Source organism: Ochotona curzoniae, unplaced genomic scaffold (assembly GCF_017591425.1).
Source record: "Ochotona curzoniae isolate NIBS_2020 unplaced genomic scaffold, NIBS_Ocur_1.0 contig_4714, whole genome shotgun sequence".
Classification (NCBI taxonomy): domain Eukaryota; kingdom Metazoa; phylum Chordata; class Mammalia; order Lagomorpha; family Ochotonidae; genus Ochotona; species Ochotona curzoniae.
In genome coordinates this window covers 928,504-946,210 of record NW_024466365.1, presented here as the reverse complement: position 1 = coordinate 946,210, position 17,707 = coordinate 928,504, and the positions used below count along the sequence as shown (strand labels likewise).

The 17,707-nt window shown below is 44.7% G+C and overlaps 1 protein-coding gene and 1 pseudogene across 1 annotated transcript in view; one reads left to right on the top strand and one right to left on the bottom strand.

The window, feature by feature from the left end:
• Positions 1-1,634: 1,634 nt before the first annotated feature.
• LOC121161206 lies at positions 1,635-10,457 on the bottom strand (annotated as a pseudogene).
• A 99-nt stretch (positions 10,458-10,556) lies between these two features.
• Positions 10,557-17,707, top strand: part of LOC121161205 (beta-galactosidase-1-like protein 2) — a 35,744-nt gene continuing 28,593 nt past the window's right edge. Inside the window, exon 1 of the mRNA XM_040987516.1 lies at positions 10,557-10,642. Within this exon, the coding sequence (XP_040843450.1) occupies positions 10,557-10,642 (86 nt within the window). The remainder of the gene's footprint in view (positions 10,643-17,707) is intronic.

Genomic DNA, 17,707 nt, shown 5'->3' with positions numbered 1-17,707 from the left:
ATTTGAGATGATTATGGATACTTTCTAAATCCCTTTGCATAAAAAATTTTAAATAACATAAGAACATTATATCTGGCACATTTAAATAATAAATTGCTAAACACTAATATTAATAATAAAAAAGTCAGAGTAACTCTTTCCCTGAAATGTATCTCACCATGTATTACATGTATTACCTACTTAATAAAGCTCACCTACAGCGATGGACCTGTGACATATGTCACTGTAGTTGTGTTATCCATGTTTACCTATTACTGTTCTTGTATTTCAGTAAAATTCCATAAATAGATCCAAAAAGTACACTTAATGTGGTTTTGGGCATGAAAGAGGCATAGCTAAGACAGCCAAAAGATAATTATTTTCCTGTATATTAAATCATAAGGAAAAACACACATTCTGCCTCAATGAAAGAAATGCAATATTATTAGATATCTGCTAACAATCTGCTAATAACTTCCTTTTTGTTTATATCAAATCACAAAAGGCAACTGTGGGTTCACTTCCCAATAATAAATAAATATTTCCATTGTACTTTTCTATGTCTAAATTTGCATCCTGGGTCTTTCATACCACATATTAACATTCCAGTTTTCACTAGAAGGGTAAGCACAAAAGCTACCTTCTTACATTAAAAATGATTTGTGTCAGTTTTTCAAAAACAGCTAATGATTTGTAATTGGCTCTTTAACATAATGTATCTGGTTTTTTTAAAGATTTATTTTATTATTATTATTTTATTGGAAAGGCGGATATACAGAGAGGAGAGACAGAGAGGAAGATCTTCCGTCCGATGGTTCACTCCCCAAGTGAGCGCAACGGCCGATGCTATGTCATTCCAGAGCCAGGAGACTCTTCCAGTTCTCCCGCACAGGTGCAGGGTCCCAAAGCTTTGGACCATCCTTGACTGCTTTCCTGGGCCACAGGCAGGGAGCTGGAAGGGAAGCGGGGCTGCCGGGATTAGAACCAGCACCCATATGGGATCCCAGGCATGCAATGCGAGGACCTTAACCACTGCGCCACCATGCCGGGCCCGTATCTGTTTTTTAACTCAACAAAAATGCATATTCCCCAATTTTAAGTGACATCTCTTTTTGCCAATTCAATTATTGTTTTAAAACTCAGTAACTTAATTACCCAAGGCAATGGTAAAATTTATAGCTGAATGTTAAACAATAATTCTGCAACTAAGAATAGGTAACATAAAAAAGTTGTTATACTCTGAGTTAATCTTATGTTCTAAAATTAAATCCTCAAATGGCTTCACGGAGAATGACAAAAACGATCGGAGGCTTAGGATGTAATCCTACTGTGTATCTACTGCAGCAGAAACTGCCGTGCAAAGCACTGGTACTTCCTCTCAACATCACAGACAACTCCTTGTGCATCAGTAGGCCTCCAAGAACCAAAGAACTAAATTTTGGCATGACTGTTTAGAAGCTAGTTTGATTTTTTTTTTCATAGGTAAATGTAGATGTAATAATTGGTTCTTACAACAGAAGATACTGTTCTTTTTTCTTTTGTTTTGTTTTTGGTAAGTGGCAAATATAAAAAGGTGAATTGTGTCTGGGTTGGCAGCAAGTTTGTCCATACATTAAATGGCAACATGAGCAGAATGCAGAGTTGGGAACTGAAAATTAGACACATTCTTCTGCAGACACCAACAGCGGATTGATGTACTTGAAACCTTCAAATTCAGACTGGTCAATTTTCCTCACAATGTCCTCATCATCTGGTGTGAGCTGGACAGGTTCATTGGTAAACTGAGAATCAAAGTTGTCTAAACCAAACACCCCAGAAATAATCGGTTTAAAAGGAGGCACCACCTGCTTTTGCTCCATCATATCCCAATCTACGTTTCAGAAGAATGGGTGGCCCTGAATATCAGCAAATCCTGCTTGAGGATGACAACCCAATCGTTCCTTTGGATCCTTGTTGAGGACACTCTTCAGGACACTTGCAGCTTTTACAGAGAACGTGGTATACATATTTGTTTTTCCAAAATAACTTGGAAGAGATAATCCTCTGTGTTTTGATCAGGGTTATCAGAGCTCCCAACAATGTCAAATGGAGATCTTCCTGCCATCATCTCAAACATCAATAGTCCAAGAGCCCACCAGTCGACCCTGAAACCATAATCTTCTCCTCTTAAAATTTCAGGAGCAATGTCATTAGGAGTGCCACAGAAGGTGCTAGTTGTATCTCCTAGACGTAATCCCTCCTTACACATGCCATAGTCAGTGAGTTTAATGTGCCCTTCAGAGTCCAATAATACATTGTCCAGTTTCAAATCTCTATAAATTATGCCTCGCTCATGAAGATAATTTAATGCTAGACTGATTTCTGCAGAGTAAATTCTGGCATGTTCTTCAGGAAGTTTTCAGAAAGGGATGATTTGATGCTTGCGCAAAAACATGCTTCTCTGTTTGTACCCAGTCAATATCCTCATCACCATTGACAAGTTCTTTTTTCACAGCTTTCATTGCATAAATACAATCTGTCTTTTTCAATCGAACCAATAGCACTTTGGCATAGCTTCATCTTCCCATTACCCGGAGCAAATCAAAATCCTGAAGACCCAAACTGGAAGAAGCTTTGCCACTTTCCCTAGTGTTCATTGCCTCCTTTTCTTCACCAACTTGGTCCTAACTCTCATGAGGGATTATATGGAATTACCGGTTGAGGATGGTCTGAATGCATGGACTGGACCATGGGCATCATCGGTTCCGGTGGCAAAGAATTTTGTCCACATTCAATTGTGACGAGTTCGTGGCACTTCTTATGTACCAGAAGTTTGCAGTTGATGCACTTATATTCTTGGCGCCCAAGTCCCCATATTCGGTCTGTGCAGATGGCACAGTGAGCACGCCTGTTGAACCTCTTGGCATGGAAGGTATGGCCATTTGCACAACAAAGCTTTCTGCAGTGGTGTGCACCTCTGCGATAAATGGATTTGTCTTCACCTGGACAAGGCATTCCAGGACGTTCTGGTACACAAGGGAATACATGAATCAAGAGCTCAGAATCCTTGTTTAGTTCATAAAGTCTAAAGGCTAAAGGCTTCTTCTAATTCCAATTGCAATGAAACTGTACATGGTTCTCCTTCCTCATCTATTAATTTCATGGTGAAAAGCTGTTCATTGTCAAAAGAACACATGTCTCGAACCTCACTGCAAAGCCCTTCAAAGGAGATGGGTCTCTGGGGACCAAGATAGTGGCCCGCTCCAGACTAGGAGCAGGAGGGGCAAGAGGGAAGGCAGCTCAGTGGAGGTCATGCATGGGCTACTCTGGACTTCTAGGCTTGGGCCCTGAGTCCACAAGGCCCAATGGCCCAGAGGTCCACAAACACTGGCTATGAGAGTCACCTCAATGCACTTGGAGAAGCCACAAATGAGGTGGGCAGCATTGTAAGAAATGGTGGGAAAGAAAACACCAGGCCCTGACTTTGCAAGAGGTCAATCTGACCTTGCCTGTGGGGCAGGAGAGGGCTGAAGATTGGGAGGGCTACCTCATGGCTTTAGGGGACTTATGCCATATGTCTCTGGCTGTCTCCTCCTCACCTGGCTGCTGACTAACTGCAGGAGGCACCCCAGTTCTGGACCTTCAGGACCTGTGCCCAGAAAGGCCCAAGAGTGAGAAGCTAGACATGGTGTGGACCAGCACCCATCTCTGCTGCCCAGCATGAGCTGCAGTGCCAGCATCCTGCTCATCAATGTGGTCACAGTCAAGGGTGCCATGGTGGATGGGAGTGGCTGCAGAGCCAGCCTCATGCTGCCTTCTCCCAAGGTGAAGTGAGTCTTGGCTGTGGTTCTGCTGAAGTCACTTCAGTCTTCCACAACTGCTCCATTGTACTCCAGCTGGAGGTCTAAGACAGGCCCTCAGCAGCACACATGGAAGGCCTGGGCCCTGCTCTCACATTTCCAGATCCCCATAGCCCCTTCCCTGTCTGTGGTAGAAGGGGAGCAATGAGGGCTCTGTCCGCTAATACCAAGTGCACCAGAGCCTGCTCATGAGCTTCAGCTCAGCTCAAGGACCGAGGTGCAGGAGGAGCATGGGAGACCCAGCCCAGTTCAGCCCAGCCTCTTCCTGTCTAACGCAGCTCTATGCAGCTCAGTTTAACTCAGCCCAGCCCAGCCCAGCCTAGCACCTGCTAACCCCCAATTTACTACCTTACACATTGTTCCAGATTTTCTGCTCCTGCCTTCTCCACCCTGTGTCTTTCTGGGGCAGCTTGGTAAACCTCCTCCCCACAGCCTCAAGTCTCCTCAGTTTGCTTCAGCAGTATCTGTGGCTGCAGTGGAGTGGGGCTGTGGATGCAGGATGCTGAGAAGTTTCCAGCTCAGCCCCACCTCTCCTTCTGGTCTGAAGCTTGGTGCCATACCACTGTTGTGGGCAGTCCTAGGGGTGTAAGAGGACCCAGAAACTCGGTTATCATTCGCCAGGGTGGGCCACTCCTCACCCCTAATGTCCTGAGCCAATCCTCCACTGACCAGTTGTCCCAGATTGGCACATGTGTTGGGGTGACAGGTAGCAAACAGGGCCTCCTGCAACAAGCTACGGTGACCTCCAGGAAACTTTCTAGGGGCTCTGCTCTGAGTGCACTCAAATGTGCATGTGATCCTGACCATGTGTATGTACAATGGCATGTGCCCCTGACCATGTGCTTGCGAATCCATGTGTCCCTGACCATGTATATGTGCATGATTCCATGTATGTTGCACATGCCCATGTGCAGTTGTGTTTCTGATGTTGACCATGTGCATATGCTCCTGACTCTGTGTGTGTGCATGTGCCAGTGACTGTGTGTGTCATCCTCACCATGTGTGTGAGGGAATGTGAGTGCCTTGTAGAAACTGATGTGGTTGGTGTGAGGAATCCAGGTCAGATCCCCAGGTTGGTCACTGAATTGCTCAGTGCTTAGTGTTTTGTCCCAGTGGGCAGCTGTCATTCCTGGATAGGGTCTGCCACTTGGGGAACTCTGATATATGTGATCCCACATCAAGGGTGCTGAATGTGCAAGGTTCTCTCCCAAGGCCAAGGACATGAATGAGTTCCCTTGTCAAGCACCTAGACAGTATAGCCACTTAGCCCCTGGGTGATCCTATCCCTCCCATGGCTCTGCCAGGTCTTGCCAGGTTGTAGTCTACCACCATCACCCTATATGCACATACAACCACATTCACACCCTCACACTACAAAAGTAGACACATACATGTGCACATGCATGCATATTACCTCGGGGAGCATCCCCAGGCCCACACCAACTGCTGGGGTTTGTCCTGGGGCTGTACCCCTTCTGGTCCAGGTTCTTGGAAGTCAAGGTCTAGTGACCTCCTGTCATCCCCTACAGAGGCAGAACTTGGGGTCTTCTGCTGTGACCCACACCAAGACCACAAGCCCCCCTTGCTGGGTCCTGGTGCACCAGGCATTTCTGAGAACAGACTACAGCTCTTGGGGGCCCTCTTGTCTTCTATTGGGGTCCCAGGGTAGGCCCCTCAGGAGAAGCCGTCGAGGTAAGGATCAAAGATAAATACCATCAAGGTACAGACAAAAATAAATGGAAGAGAATTATGCAGGACTGAAATGAGAAAGTCAGTAGATGAGCCTTACTTTCCACTCTGAACATGTAGTCTACTGGTCTTCTCAAACTGCAGAATGAGAGTAATTGTTAAAAAAAATATGTTTTAAAAATGGTGTTCATGCTTTTATTCTTGAGGCGCCTATCACAGCATTCCCAGATAAGTTTTTATCAAAGCTGTAGGTGTGATTAATAATAATAATAATGTATACCAAAGGAGAAATGTTGCCCTCAAACTGTTTCTTACATTTTGTATAAATTTTAATATTTTCCAATTTCAATAGCTCATCCTTTGCTCCCAGAAAGAGGAAAGACAAATCTTTTATTTCCCACCCAATTCCTATCCCCAAATGTGTCTAGCCTTAACATAGTTCCAACCATGAACATTTTTAGCAGAAATTAAAATAAAGAACTGAAGTATATTTTAAAAACCACTGCAATAGCAGTTTCTTGCCCACTGTTCAAAACATACCATTGCAAAAAGAAGGGAGCTTCTTGTCCAAGGTATAGGATTCCTCACAGTGAAAACTGGGAAGGTATCCGATTTTGCCATGAGGATGGTATCCAGATCTGAATTATTACATCAAACGGTGTGTTTCCCTTGCTATTAACTAAACTAGAATGTCCCAAATATTCATAACCCTGAGTTTTTGACAGAAAAAAAAATATTTCTTGGGAATATCTGAGCACTCCTCAGATATATATATACATATATATGATAAAGTTTACATATGATTAATATCTAATGATGCTTATGATAGTTTATGTATGATAATATACAAACAATAGGTAATTAACATAAATATTTGTATATCACACATAAATGATATGTGAAAACATTATATATAATATATAAATAATAATACTTGTGATAGGTTATGTGTAATTAACATATAAATAACATGTGATGACATATATGGATGATCTATAAATAATCTGTGACATAAAGTTTATATATGGTAAAGTTTAACTTATAAATTAGGCACAGGAAGTGATTCATAACAAATATTCAAATAGAATACCAGTTAACAATACTTCATTTAAAGCTGGGTGAATGTGGTCTCTTTCCTTCCCTCAAAGAAGTGATTATACTGTGTTCTGGACAAAGGGATGAATCATATTCAGGAAGGGTAGGGACCTGTATCTCCTTTTAAAATTTTCTGCAGAGTTATTACCTTTGAACAAGCTGTACATTTTATTGATTGATCAAGTTAATTTTTCCTTTCTTTCTTCCCCCACTAGAGGGCATTTCAAAGGGAAGGGGTTTTGGCCTGTTTTGTCCATTGCTGTGTCACGATGCCCTAAAATGGTGTTCTGCATATAGTGCATTGGCACTAAAAGCTTATCAGCAATTTAAATGAATTTAGTCTTTGTGCTTTTGGTTTTCCAAAGGCTAAGGCTGGCAAATGATGTTTCCAGACTGCCAAGGCCAAAGATGGAGATCAGTGTGCTTCCTTCTCCCAGGAACATGAGTGCATCTTGTTGGGATTTGGAGATTTGTCTTCACTTAGATACATGTGTATCATATATATGTGTATGTATCACATATAGATATAACACACACACCATATGTATCATCTACTTGAAAAGCAGAGACAAGATAGAAAGAGATTTTCCATTCACTACTTCACTCCCCTAAAAGGCCACCACATCCAGAGTTGGGTCAGTCCAGAGCTAGGAACCCAGAACTGCATTTGGACCTTCTCCACGGAGGGGTCAGAGAACTTGAGCGAACATTTGCTTTCTCTCAGGAAACTTAATACCAAGAAAAGTGTTGTGGTCTAGGTTTGTGCTGAACATTTATTTCCTAGGTTCTCATGTCTTCATTAAGAAGCATTTGAAACATGGGCACCGACATGGCTTAAGCAGGTGATCAAGTTTATTCATAAGGTGAAAGATACAGACATACGTGGGCCATGTTCAGGGAGAGTGAGCCATCAGTGAGAGGGTAAGGGAGAGAGATTGCTAACTTTTTGTCCTGGGAGTCCTGTCTGCAGGAAGCAAGACAGCAAGCAGGTATATGAGAGGCTAAGCGTTGGCACAGGAAAGATAAGGAGAGCTAGCTTTTAAGGGGGCTTGAGAGGAGAGGGGTTACAGAACACCGCCCCGCCCCCTCAGGTCCCCGGTAACGAGGGTGTGCCTCCTTTGATGCACAGATGTGCAAAAAGTATTGCACAGGTGGGGGGTGTGTGGCTTCCAAACTCATGACCCTGAACCACCTCCCTAAGACCATATCAAGAGTGTTGGGAAATGTCCCAAGTAGGGGCTGAAGCAGCTGCCACCATCACACCAATCTCCACCTTTTCTTTTTTTTTAATTTTTATTTTTATTATTTTTTTATTGGAAAGGCAGATATACAGAGAGGAGAGACAGAGAGGAAGATCTTCCGTCCGATGATTCACTCCCCAAGTGAGCGCAACGGCCAATGCTATGCTGATCCAAAGCCAGGAGACTCTTCCAGGTCTCCCGCGCAGGTGCAGGGTGCTAAAGCTTTGGGCAGTCCTCGACTGCTTTCCCAGGCCACAGGCAGGGAGCTGGAAGGGAAGCGGGGCTGCCGGGATTAGAACTGGCGCCCATATGGGAATCCCGGGCGTGCAAGGTGAGGACCTTAACCACTGCGCCATCGCGCTGGGCCCTCACCTTTTCTTTTTGGGTCTTCCTACTTTCTCTTTTGTCTAGGGTTTAAATTCCCTCATGGTCTTAATTCATTTGCTTCACTTGACACTGTAATGAGAGTTTGTTCTTGTTGAACAAATGAACTTGCACCTGTCGACAAGGAAGGCTGTCCACAGGGGGTATCTGTCAGGAAAGAGGAGCAGAGAAGTTGCTGCATCTCAAGCCAGCAGCCAGGTGGCTGTGCTGTCACTGAGGCCGAACTTCCCATTCTGCTCCCAGGAGTTTAAGAGATAGTTGTTCAAAGTGATACTAGCATTTCCCTTACAGAACGAATTAAACAGTCTCAGAAAAGTTAGTTATGTGGATGAAAGAATATCTGTAAAATTGTAACCTGTTTAAAATAAAGCAGTAAAACAGCAAATAATGTCAGTTTGATGTGATTTTTTTAACTTAAACTCTTAAATTTTTTTATGATACTGATCCATAGGCTCAGGGGTTTCCCCTCCCCCAGTCCCACAGTTTTTTCCCTTATATTATTACAATAGTGGAGTCCTTCAAAACCAGTTGAAACGATTATTTTACTTATATATAAAATATATATAGTGCTGTGTCACTATATGGATTCTGAATGATGCTGCCTTTATCCTCCTGTGAGCTGTTAGTGTGTATTTCCATCTCCCATGGACATTGTGGAATACAAGAATTCTCAAGAAGGGAGCCGGCTCTCTGAGTCTCTTGGGGCTCTGGTTTGGAGCAGTGGACAAAGAGTAGCAAAGATATTGTTTTTCTATTGGTTTTGAAACAATCTCTTATAGTTTCTGAGCCCTTGCCACCAGGAAGAGAGCCTGAAAGGGCTGTGGTTTCTGAGTGCCACAGATCCTGTGCTCATCCAGGCACCTTGCAGGGCTGTTTGTTGATGCTGCACGCCTGCAGTTTGTAGCCTTAGCTTTAGTTGGCAGGGATTTTCACATCTTGTCATCTACTTAATGATCACTTAAACGTTTTGGAAAGGAGACAATGAAGGAGAAGGTTGCTAGCATTCCACTACCAGAAGTCATATGTGCTCAGCAAAACCCATCTCAGGCTAATGCTGCCTTAGCACTGTGATGTTAGCCAGTCCAGATAACAGTGTGCTGAGTCTATGAGCAGGGCCTGTCTGCTGCTCTACACTGCCCAACAGGTTAATGGAGGCTTTTTCTCACATGAATGAAGACTAAGGATAGAGTTGCCTCAAACAGGTAAAGGCTTTAATGAGCCCATTGCAGAGTTTTTTTTTTTTTTTTTTTACTAATATTTGGAAAAAGTTGGAGATGCTGGCATTGTTTAAGCAAGCTGAGAACCACCTGCTGGTTAATATATTCTGCTACTGCTTGGCAAAATGACAAGAAGCAAAGGACAGACTTCAGCATGGATGTCTGTGACACAGTCATCTTCAAGTCAAGTGATTCAACTTGGACATTTTTCTCCATCTGCCTTACAGGTGAGAGTCCATCCCAACCAAACTCAAATGTTTTTTTAAAAAATTGGAGCAAAAGCAGTGACTGTGCAAAGGGTGTTCCTGCTCCTCACATGGACTGTGAGAAGAACTGCTGGGTGAAAGCTGGACTTCCCTACTCCAAACCCACAAGGCTTCTTAAAAATACAGATATAGATATAGATATAGATATAGATATAGATATAGATATAGATATAGATATAGATATAGATATAGATATAGATATAGATATAGATATACAGAGAGGAAGAGAGACAGAGAAAAAGATCTTTCGTCCACCCCAGAAAACTGTTTTTAGCTTCCTTTTTCGCTTGCTTCTGCCTTGCCTCTGTTCAAATTTTGTTACTTAACTAAAAGTGCTTGATTGTCTAGCCCCTTCACTCCCAAAGCTTTTCAAACAGCAAACGTACTAAGCTATAAATATGTCTAATGGAAATTCTGCAATGTCCTAGCGCTTCACATCGTGAATTGTGACGTCAAGCATTTTTCTCTTACAAATGCTAAGGATTTTGCCAGTGGCCTCTGTTTCGCAGGCGCTCTCAAATCAGGCTTCCTAAGGTGCTGTGGGGGGAGTCAGGTGCTTTTACCCCACTGGCTCACAACCACGTGCCCAGAAGTTCTGTCCCTGCCCGCACTTCCGAAAGTGCCAGAGGCGCGCACCTGGCATAGACTAGGGAAGAAGGGCTGGCACAGTGCACGCCCCTCACCCGGGCGGGGCCGAGTCCCAGCCAATGAGCCCCCGGGCCGGCCTGTGCTCAGCTCGGTTGCCATGGCCACGGCTGCGCGGTCCCGCCCCTGCACCTGGGCTCGGGAGCAGCGCGGAGCTGGCTGCAGTGGGCGAGCCAGTCTCCCCGAGCGCCCCGACTCATCATGTTCACGTGGAGCCCGCGGCGGAAGCCGGGCCGCAAAGTTGGATTTCTGCTGCTGGTTGTCCTGAGCTTCCTGGTGCTGCGCAGGTGAGAGAGAGCCACGGCGGGCACCTGGGGGACTCCTTGCACCCCAGCCCTTCTCACCTTTGGTTCTCACCTCCTGTGGATGCAAATCCCGAGTTTCCAAAGGCCCGGCTTGCTCCTTCGTGGGACTCCCGTCTTCTGGAATCCCTCTGCTCCTCTGGACAGTCTGCTCTGTCTGGAGATCCAGGCATGGGTGCTTCAGTTGCCCAGTGGTGCTCTATTCTTCTGGGCACTGCCAGGTGATCTGCTCCAGCCCTTCCATCTCTTCCCGATGTTTCCAGCGCCGCCTAGCTCATCCCTTTCCCCTCTTCTTCCAGGCCCTTTCCTCAGAGCCTGGTGGGAGGCCAGCGCGTGCCCTCAGGACTCTGGTAGATTTGGCCTGTTCCTCATGGCAACGGGAAAGGTGCCCCTTGGGCCTTGGAGACCCACATCTGCAGCTGCCTCCTCTTTGACAAAATGCTCTGCTGGCTGTGCAGTTTCCTGTGTGTTCTGCCCTGAATTTCTCTGATGTTCCTGTATAGGAACATCCAGCCTGGGTCATCTGTCTGGCCAGTGCCTGGCGATTTCCATATTCAAAACCTCTGACATTGTTGGAGAAAGAGACCACATGGTGTCCTGGGCTGGCTTGGAGCACCTCTGAGCCCTTGTAGTTGTTCTCAGGCACCTGCCGCCCCTCAGCTGTGTCCTTGCTTCCTCCCTCTGTCCCCTACCTGAGTTCTCCCAACTTCCCCTGGGCTGTGGTTCCTCATGTGTTCTTTGCTTGTGCCATGGTGGGGATATCATAACACAGATTTGGGAGAAAAGGATGGGCTTCTTTTCACTCTAGGTTCCAGAAAACTTGCTCCCAAGACCTTTCCCACCCTGTTCCGTGATCTCTAACTCTCTGTTCTTTGAAGATTGGTCTTGGTTCTCCTGGGACACTCAGCTTTCTGTCTGGGGCCAGGCTGATGCAAGCAGCAGCAGCAGCCTGGATACTGCTGTGCAGCAAGGGGCCTGGGCTCCTGAGAGAGGACAGGCTGCTGTTAGACCGATGCTGTTCAGTGGTGTCGGACAGGTCACTGCAAGGGGCATGCAGCTGGGCCAGGGAGACTCCCTCATAACTCCAGGAGAAGTAACAGAAGCTAAGGGTTTGTTGTCCACCAACAGAGCTGAGGGTCTGGCAGCTAGCTTAGCTGTAAAGAGCCTTGGCTTCTCTCAGAGGAGTGACCCATGTTTCCACCCAGCTAGGGGCCACAGGAGTCAGCCTGGGGTTGGTGCAGTGGCTGCCGGGTGATGACAGAGGAAAAGATGGGTGTGACTCAGGATTATGGAGACAGTTTCAATGCTTAGGAAAGCCGTTGTTTCCCTGCTACTCCTTTTTTCTTGACAGTAGAAGACAGATGCCAAAAGGCTCTGCCCCAAGTTCAGGACTATGTCTTAGGCTCTTTTTCTACCTTTCTGGTCTCCTTTTGATTGCATCACCCTTGTGATTACTTTCTGCCCCGCTGGGGCTGTACACCACTGGTGAGGAGGTGTTTCCACATCTCTGGGGAGGGCGGAGGGGGGAGAACACACTCTGTCTCTTCAGCTATTGGCTTAATCCAGCCTTGACCGGGTCATTAACTGCGTGGAACGCAGAGGCCTATTCTGGTTGTTGCTTGGGGAGTGGTGAAGTGTCAAATGAAATATAGGTCACATGCAATCTGGCTTCTTGTCTCCCAGCTTTGTGGAGCTAAGCTGTCATGCTGAGCTTTTTTCCTGCACCCCGGAACACAGCTGGTGTGAAGTGTGTGGCCTTAGCTTTCTTCTCTGTGGACTGCTCCTTGGGTTTGTTCGTGTGCAACAGCAGCTATATGACGACATCATGCCTAGGAAATCAGAGGGCCAGATTGACGGGCAGAGTGTCAAGCTTCTCTTGTGCATTCCTTTGTCATCTCTAGGTCGTAGCAGATCCTTGCTCCCCAGGCCCAAGCCACCATGGTTCCCATAATGACTCTTTTTCTTTAACTACTAATAAATTATGTTTTAATCTATGGGTTACATTAAAACCCAATCAGCTTGCAATGTCTTGTGTCTGAACTTTTAGCTGGTCAGCTTTGGGGGAGAGCAAAGCTTGTGGGTAGCAACATCATTTTCCTGAAAGACAAGTTCATGTTTGCTTTGAGCTCTGTCTCCCTCACTGTTCCTGCGCCTCACTTCCTGGATTGCAAGTGCTGAGCTCTTCTTGCAGGGAGGCAGAGCAGGACAGCCCATGAGAGGTGGATAATTCAGCAGTGTAGGCCCCTGACTTTGATCTTAGTAATGAGTAGTCTTGTCCTCCAACCCTATATGGGCAGATTATTTTGCTCTTCCTGAGCCTTTGTGAGGTCACTGATTTTTTGGGCTTTGCCTGTTCTACTTTGCTTGAAGCCACATCCTCTGGAACGTTTAAACTCTTTGAATGCTCTCTTTGATCAGCTGTCTGACACAGGTGGCGAAGCAGAACTGCCTGGAATGGCTCATAGTAACAGGTGGGATGTCTGAGCCATCCTCTCCTAGGAAGACAGCTGGCACTGGGTCCTTATAATGGACCAAGCTAGTCAACAGGCATGGGAGACCAGAGTTGTCTTGGGACTCTGCCATTATTGGTACAGTTGTGACTTAAGGGATTGACATAGCTAGAAGACTGTAGGGAAAGAGTCTCAGTGGCCTTAGTAACATAACTCTCAGAAGGTTATTCAAAGGGTTCTCCCAGCCTTGAGTCAAAGAAACAGCAGGTGAAACCAGAGCACGTAGTTGTTAACGGCTTGACATGGTTTAATTGTATCACCGCAGATCCTCTGCCATGGAAGTATTCAGGAGCACTGGAGCATGAAAGAGAATGTTTTCTGAACAATTGGTACTTGAAAATGACACTGGGGTATGGATGCCCCTCCACACTCCTGTCCCTTAATCTAGTGCAGAGATAGAATTCTTTCGGTGAGGGATGTTGGCTGCTTTCTCTCCAGTTGGTTTCAGCTTCCTGTTAATCTGTCAGCCTGCATGGTAGGGACCAGGCTGAAAAGCAGCAGTCCTTACGCAGGACGCCTGCATAGAAAGGACAGGTGTTGTTGAGACTAGCGGTAACTACCCAACATCTATTGACTTAGGAGACTCTTAGTCTGTTTCTGGGCTCTGATGCTAGTGAAGGACTTGGTGTGGGAAGTGGTCTTTTAAGAAAAAATGAAAAGGATGGTTTTCTTTTCTTTTCAGATTTATTTTCTGAGTAGGTGAAATAATCGTTTATGAAATATGCCAAATATAAAGAAGAATTCAGTGAAAAGGACCCCATCCTTAGCCATTAAGCACCATCTCCTCCCAACCAGAGGCCCCTGTGGGTAAGGGCTCCTTTCCGAAGCGCTGTACATACCAGCAAGATCGCCATACATAGTTTCCCAGTTATCCATTAGACGCATCATTTATTTATACAGTCCTCTCTTGATAGCATTGATTGTTGGCAATTCTTTCAGCTACTGTAAACAAAATTACAGTGAATCTATTTTGGATCTGTGAGAGTACTTCAAAAGTTTTTTGAAGCTGGTATTGAGAGAGGAGTTCTTTTTGATGCAAAAATATCTGAAATCCATGATTTCAAAAACTCCATAGAAAATGTGTATTATGAGGAAAATTGCACCAAAATAAACTCTAATTATTAAATCTGAATTTATATGTATTTATTTGAGAGGCAGACATGGACAAAAAGAAAGACAGAGTGGATGTACATCAGCTTGTTAATATCTAAAATGATTACTAAGCTTGGACCAAATCAAAGCTATAAGCCAGGGAATCAACACAGGGCTCCCATGTGGGTTGTAGGGACCCAATTATTTGAGTCATCACTACTGCCTAACAGCAAGCTGAAGGCAGGAACCGGAGCTGGGTATAGAACCCCAGTTACTGTGAGTTGGAAGGTGACATTTTAACTGGCTTCTTACCCCACAGGCAAAACACTCACCTCCTCAACTTATCTTTTAATTTTCTTTATTCCATGAACTTTATGAGGTACCCTTGCATTCCTATAAGTAAGGTGCTGCCCATAAGAAATATGCATTTTAGGGACCACTGTTGCAGCACAGTGAGCTAAGCTGAGACTGCAGTGACGGCATCCCACTTCTGGCTGCTCCACTTCTATCCTGGCTCCATGCCAATGTGCAATGTCTTGAACGTAAAAAATAATTATTTAAAAATGAAAGAAATATTCATTTTCAATCTGGACAGATCTTTCCCAAGAGGCACATGCTGTTTCTGATGAATCTGTTAAAGTGTCCCTGAGCTCAGCTATTTGGTCTGGAGGAGGAAAGTGTGTGTATGTGTGTCAGTGGTAAAATATATTTCTTTTTGTCTTGTAAGAATAGTGCCATCTCTTATCTGTTTTTCTAGATAAATGCTGTATGATGGATCAGTTCTTTCTTTATGAGACCAATTCATTTAGACTCTAAGTTCTTCCAAGATCAGAAGCTTATCATCGAGAACAGAGCTCTGTTGAGTCATTTAATGGAGTTTTTACTTCTTTCCAGTTGAGACAATGTTTTCTATTTTTGATTCTACCAGTGCAAAATTTGCCCAAAGTTACAGCATGGTGTAACATCACGTGAAGATACTTTCATTGTTGTGTGGTTGAGTGCTAATAAGGAATTTGTGTTATTTCACTTTTGGTCTGCTAAACTCTCCTGCTCTTACATATTTCCAAGAGTATTTAGGAAGTGTTCAGCTTGGAATTACCAGCGCTTACCTGGATCAGGTGGACAGCTACCTGGCCTGTTTGGGGGAGCTTGAATGCCCTGCCAATCCCTCACTTACCTGGAAGCAGATCATTGTAATGCTCTGAGACCTTTAGGCTTGGGGCCTGTGGAAAAAATGCTTATGTTTGTTTAGGGGGTGGATGGCTCAAACCTTGGAAGGGTGCTTAATGCTTCTCTCAGCGGAACATGAGCCCAAATCACTTGGCACAGATGAGGTTTCATATCTAGGTAGCTAGGCCAAATACAAGGATTCAGTTTCACTTCTGTGGAGTTGAACTTTCTGGAAACCAAGGATTGGGCTAAAGGTATTGGCCTCGGCTCAAGGGTAAATATATTCCTTAGGCCCTCAAATTCTCTTGCTGAACAGACTGGCAGGACAGAAATAATTCCAAGCAATTTAGGGGAATGTGATGTCCAGGGAAGTTAGACCTCTTGGAAGCCAATGGAAATTTTGATTTTAATCCATGTAAGGAAATGTGTGATTGCGTCTTTTGGGTAATTTGACAAGCCTGCTATTGAAATCATGGTCTTTGGGTTGGCCATTTAGGTGAATGAGAAGGTGAACGTCTTCTTGCTCAGCTTTTAGTATGGTGCTCTGGACCAGTACTCAGCTAATTCATCTTTGCTTAGGTCCTAGAGGGCTCAGAGCATAACAGAGGAATTTAATTTGTGAGCCTTCTTCTAGCCAACACTGAGGGCCAGCAAGGACTTATGTTCTGTCAATCAAATGACTGTTAGTGCAAATCCCTACCCCGGGAATCCAGTGTGTCCATATTCTTGGCTAGCCTGAGATCATAGAATGGTGCATAAGCTCATAACACTGTCTCTACAGTGGCCAAGTGTGTGGATACTGGTCCATTTGAGCATGGTTAGACTCACACTGGTAGACCAAATGGCTGAACCAGAGATCTGTGATCTAGGTGAGCTGTTCTGCCACCCAACCCCAATACTTGTTATTTTGTAGGGTTTACACTAACATAGGGAGAGATGCTTTCTGATATTCAAGGAGGTGGCTGGATCTAACTTTCATCTCACCTCCTACACCCTGTAAGACTTCAAAGTCAATTTGTAGGCTCATTCCAGTGAAAGCAGTTATACCCACTTCTATTCATACATATCCAGCAGCACTTTCACCATGCCCAGGCCACCCTGCGTGAATCTACTGTGCTCATTGTCCTCACGATGCACTCCAGAGACCAAGAACAAAGTATAAGAAGCCCTCCTCTTCCACTGCTTCCTCACTGGCACAGCTTGATGGAGAGCTTGGATCTCAGGACCTTTGTTCTTTGCTTCCTGTTTGCATTAAAACCATTTTTGTGTCTTAGAGTATAGAGGGTGTGTTGTATTGGATGAAGGCCTGCTGGAAGTCCTGATGCAGGAGTTTTCCTCCAGGAGCTGTGCACATGCTCACTTCCTTTTCTAGGTGGGAGTACAGGGGAAGACTGGACAAACAAACCTAAGGACAGTATGGGCAATGGCCATGGCCCACTCGCTGTCCAGTTGTTCCTGGGACCAGAATGTCATGGGGCTGAAAATGAAGTCAAGGTGCAATAATTCCAGAGGAAGGTATTGAGATGCATTCCTGCTTGAAAGGACAGAGGCGCCCTAGTCTCACTGTGAAAGAGCAGTTCATTGGTAAAAGCAAGAAAGACATAATGGGATTCCTGGGGGTTTACTTTCCTGCTCATTACAAACCTGTGTCTCTCTGAACTTTGAATCAAACACATTGCCTGCATTGATTACTGAACTAGTTATTCAGGAAGTTATGGGAGATTATTTGTATGTGATGCAGTAGGCATTAGTATTAATGATCATTATTAGTGTTAATAAGCATTCGTGCAGCACACTGTCATTTATGAAGCTCCGAGTTTTATCATCTCGTCTTCTCACAGTGAATTCCTTGGAGGAAACCAATATTTATCATCATTTTCCCAATGAAATCATCCCTTTCATTAATGTGTTGATAGTTTGTCTAATACCCTCCAGAATATTTCCTGAAAGAAAGGCATTTAATTATCTAAAGAATTTAGGATCTGGTAACAGCTGGCATTTTTTTTTTCTTTGTGATATTTATTTCATGTTTCATGATAAGCCTTTGGAAAGAATTATTCTTTTATTTTCATTTTTTATGTTAGAGGCACAGAGAGCGAGAGGAAGGGAGTGCTTCATTAGCTAGTTTGCTCTCCATAAGCCTGCCGTGCTTGCCCCAGCTGGGCCTGGGCCAGACTAAAGCCTGGTGTTTAGCAGTTCAACCCAAGTGTCCCATGTGGATGGCAGGGGCCTAATAGCTGGACTGTCACTCCCAGTGTCTGTGTTAGTGGGAGGCTGG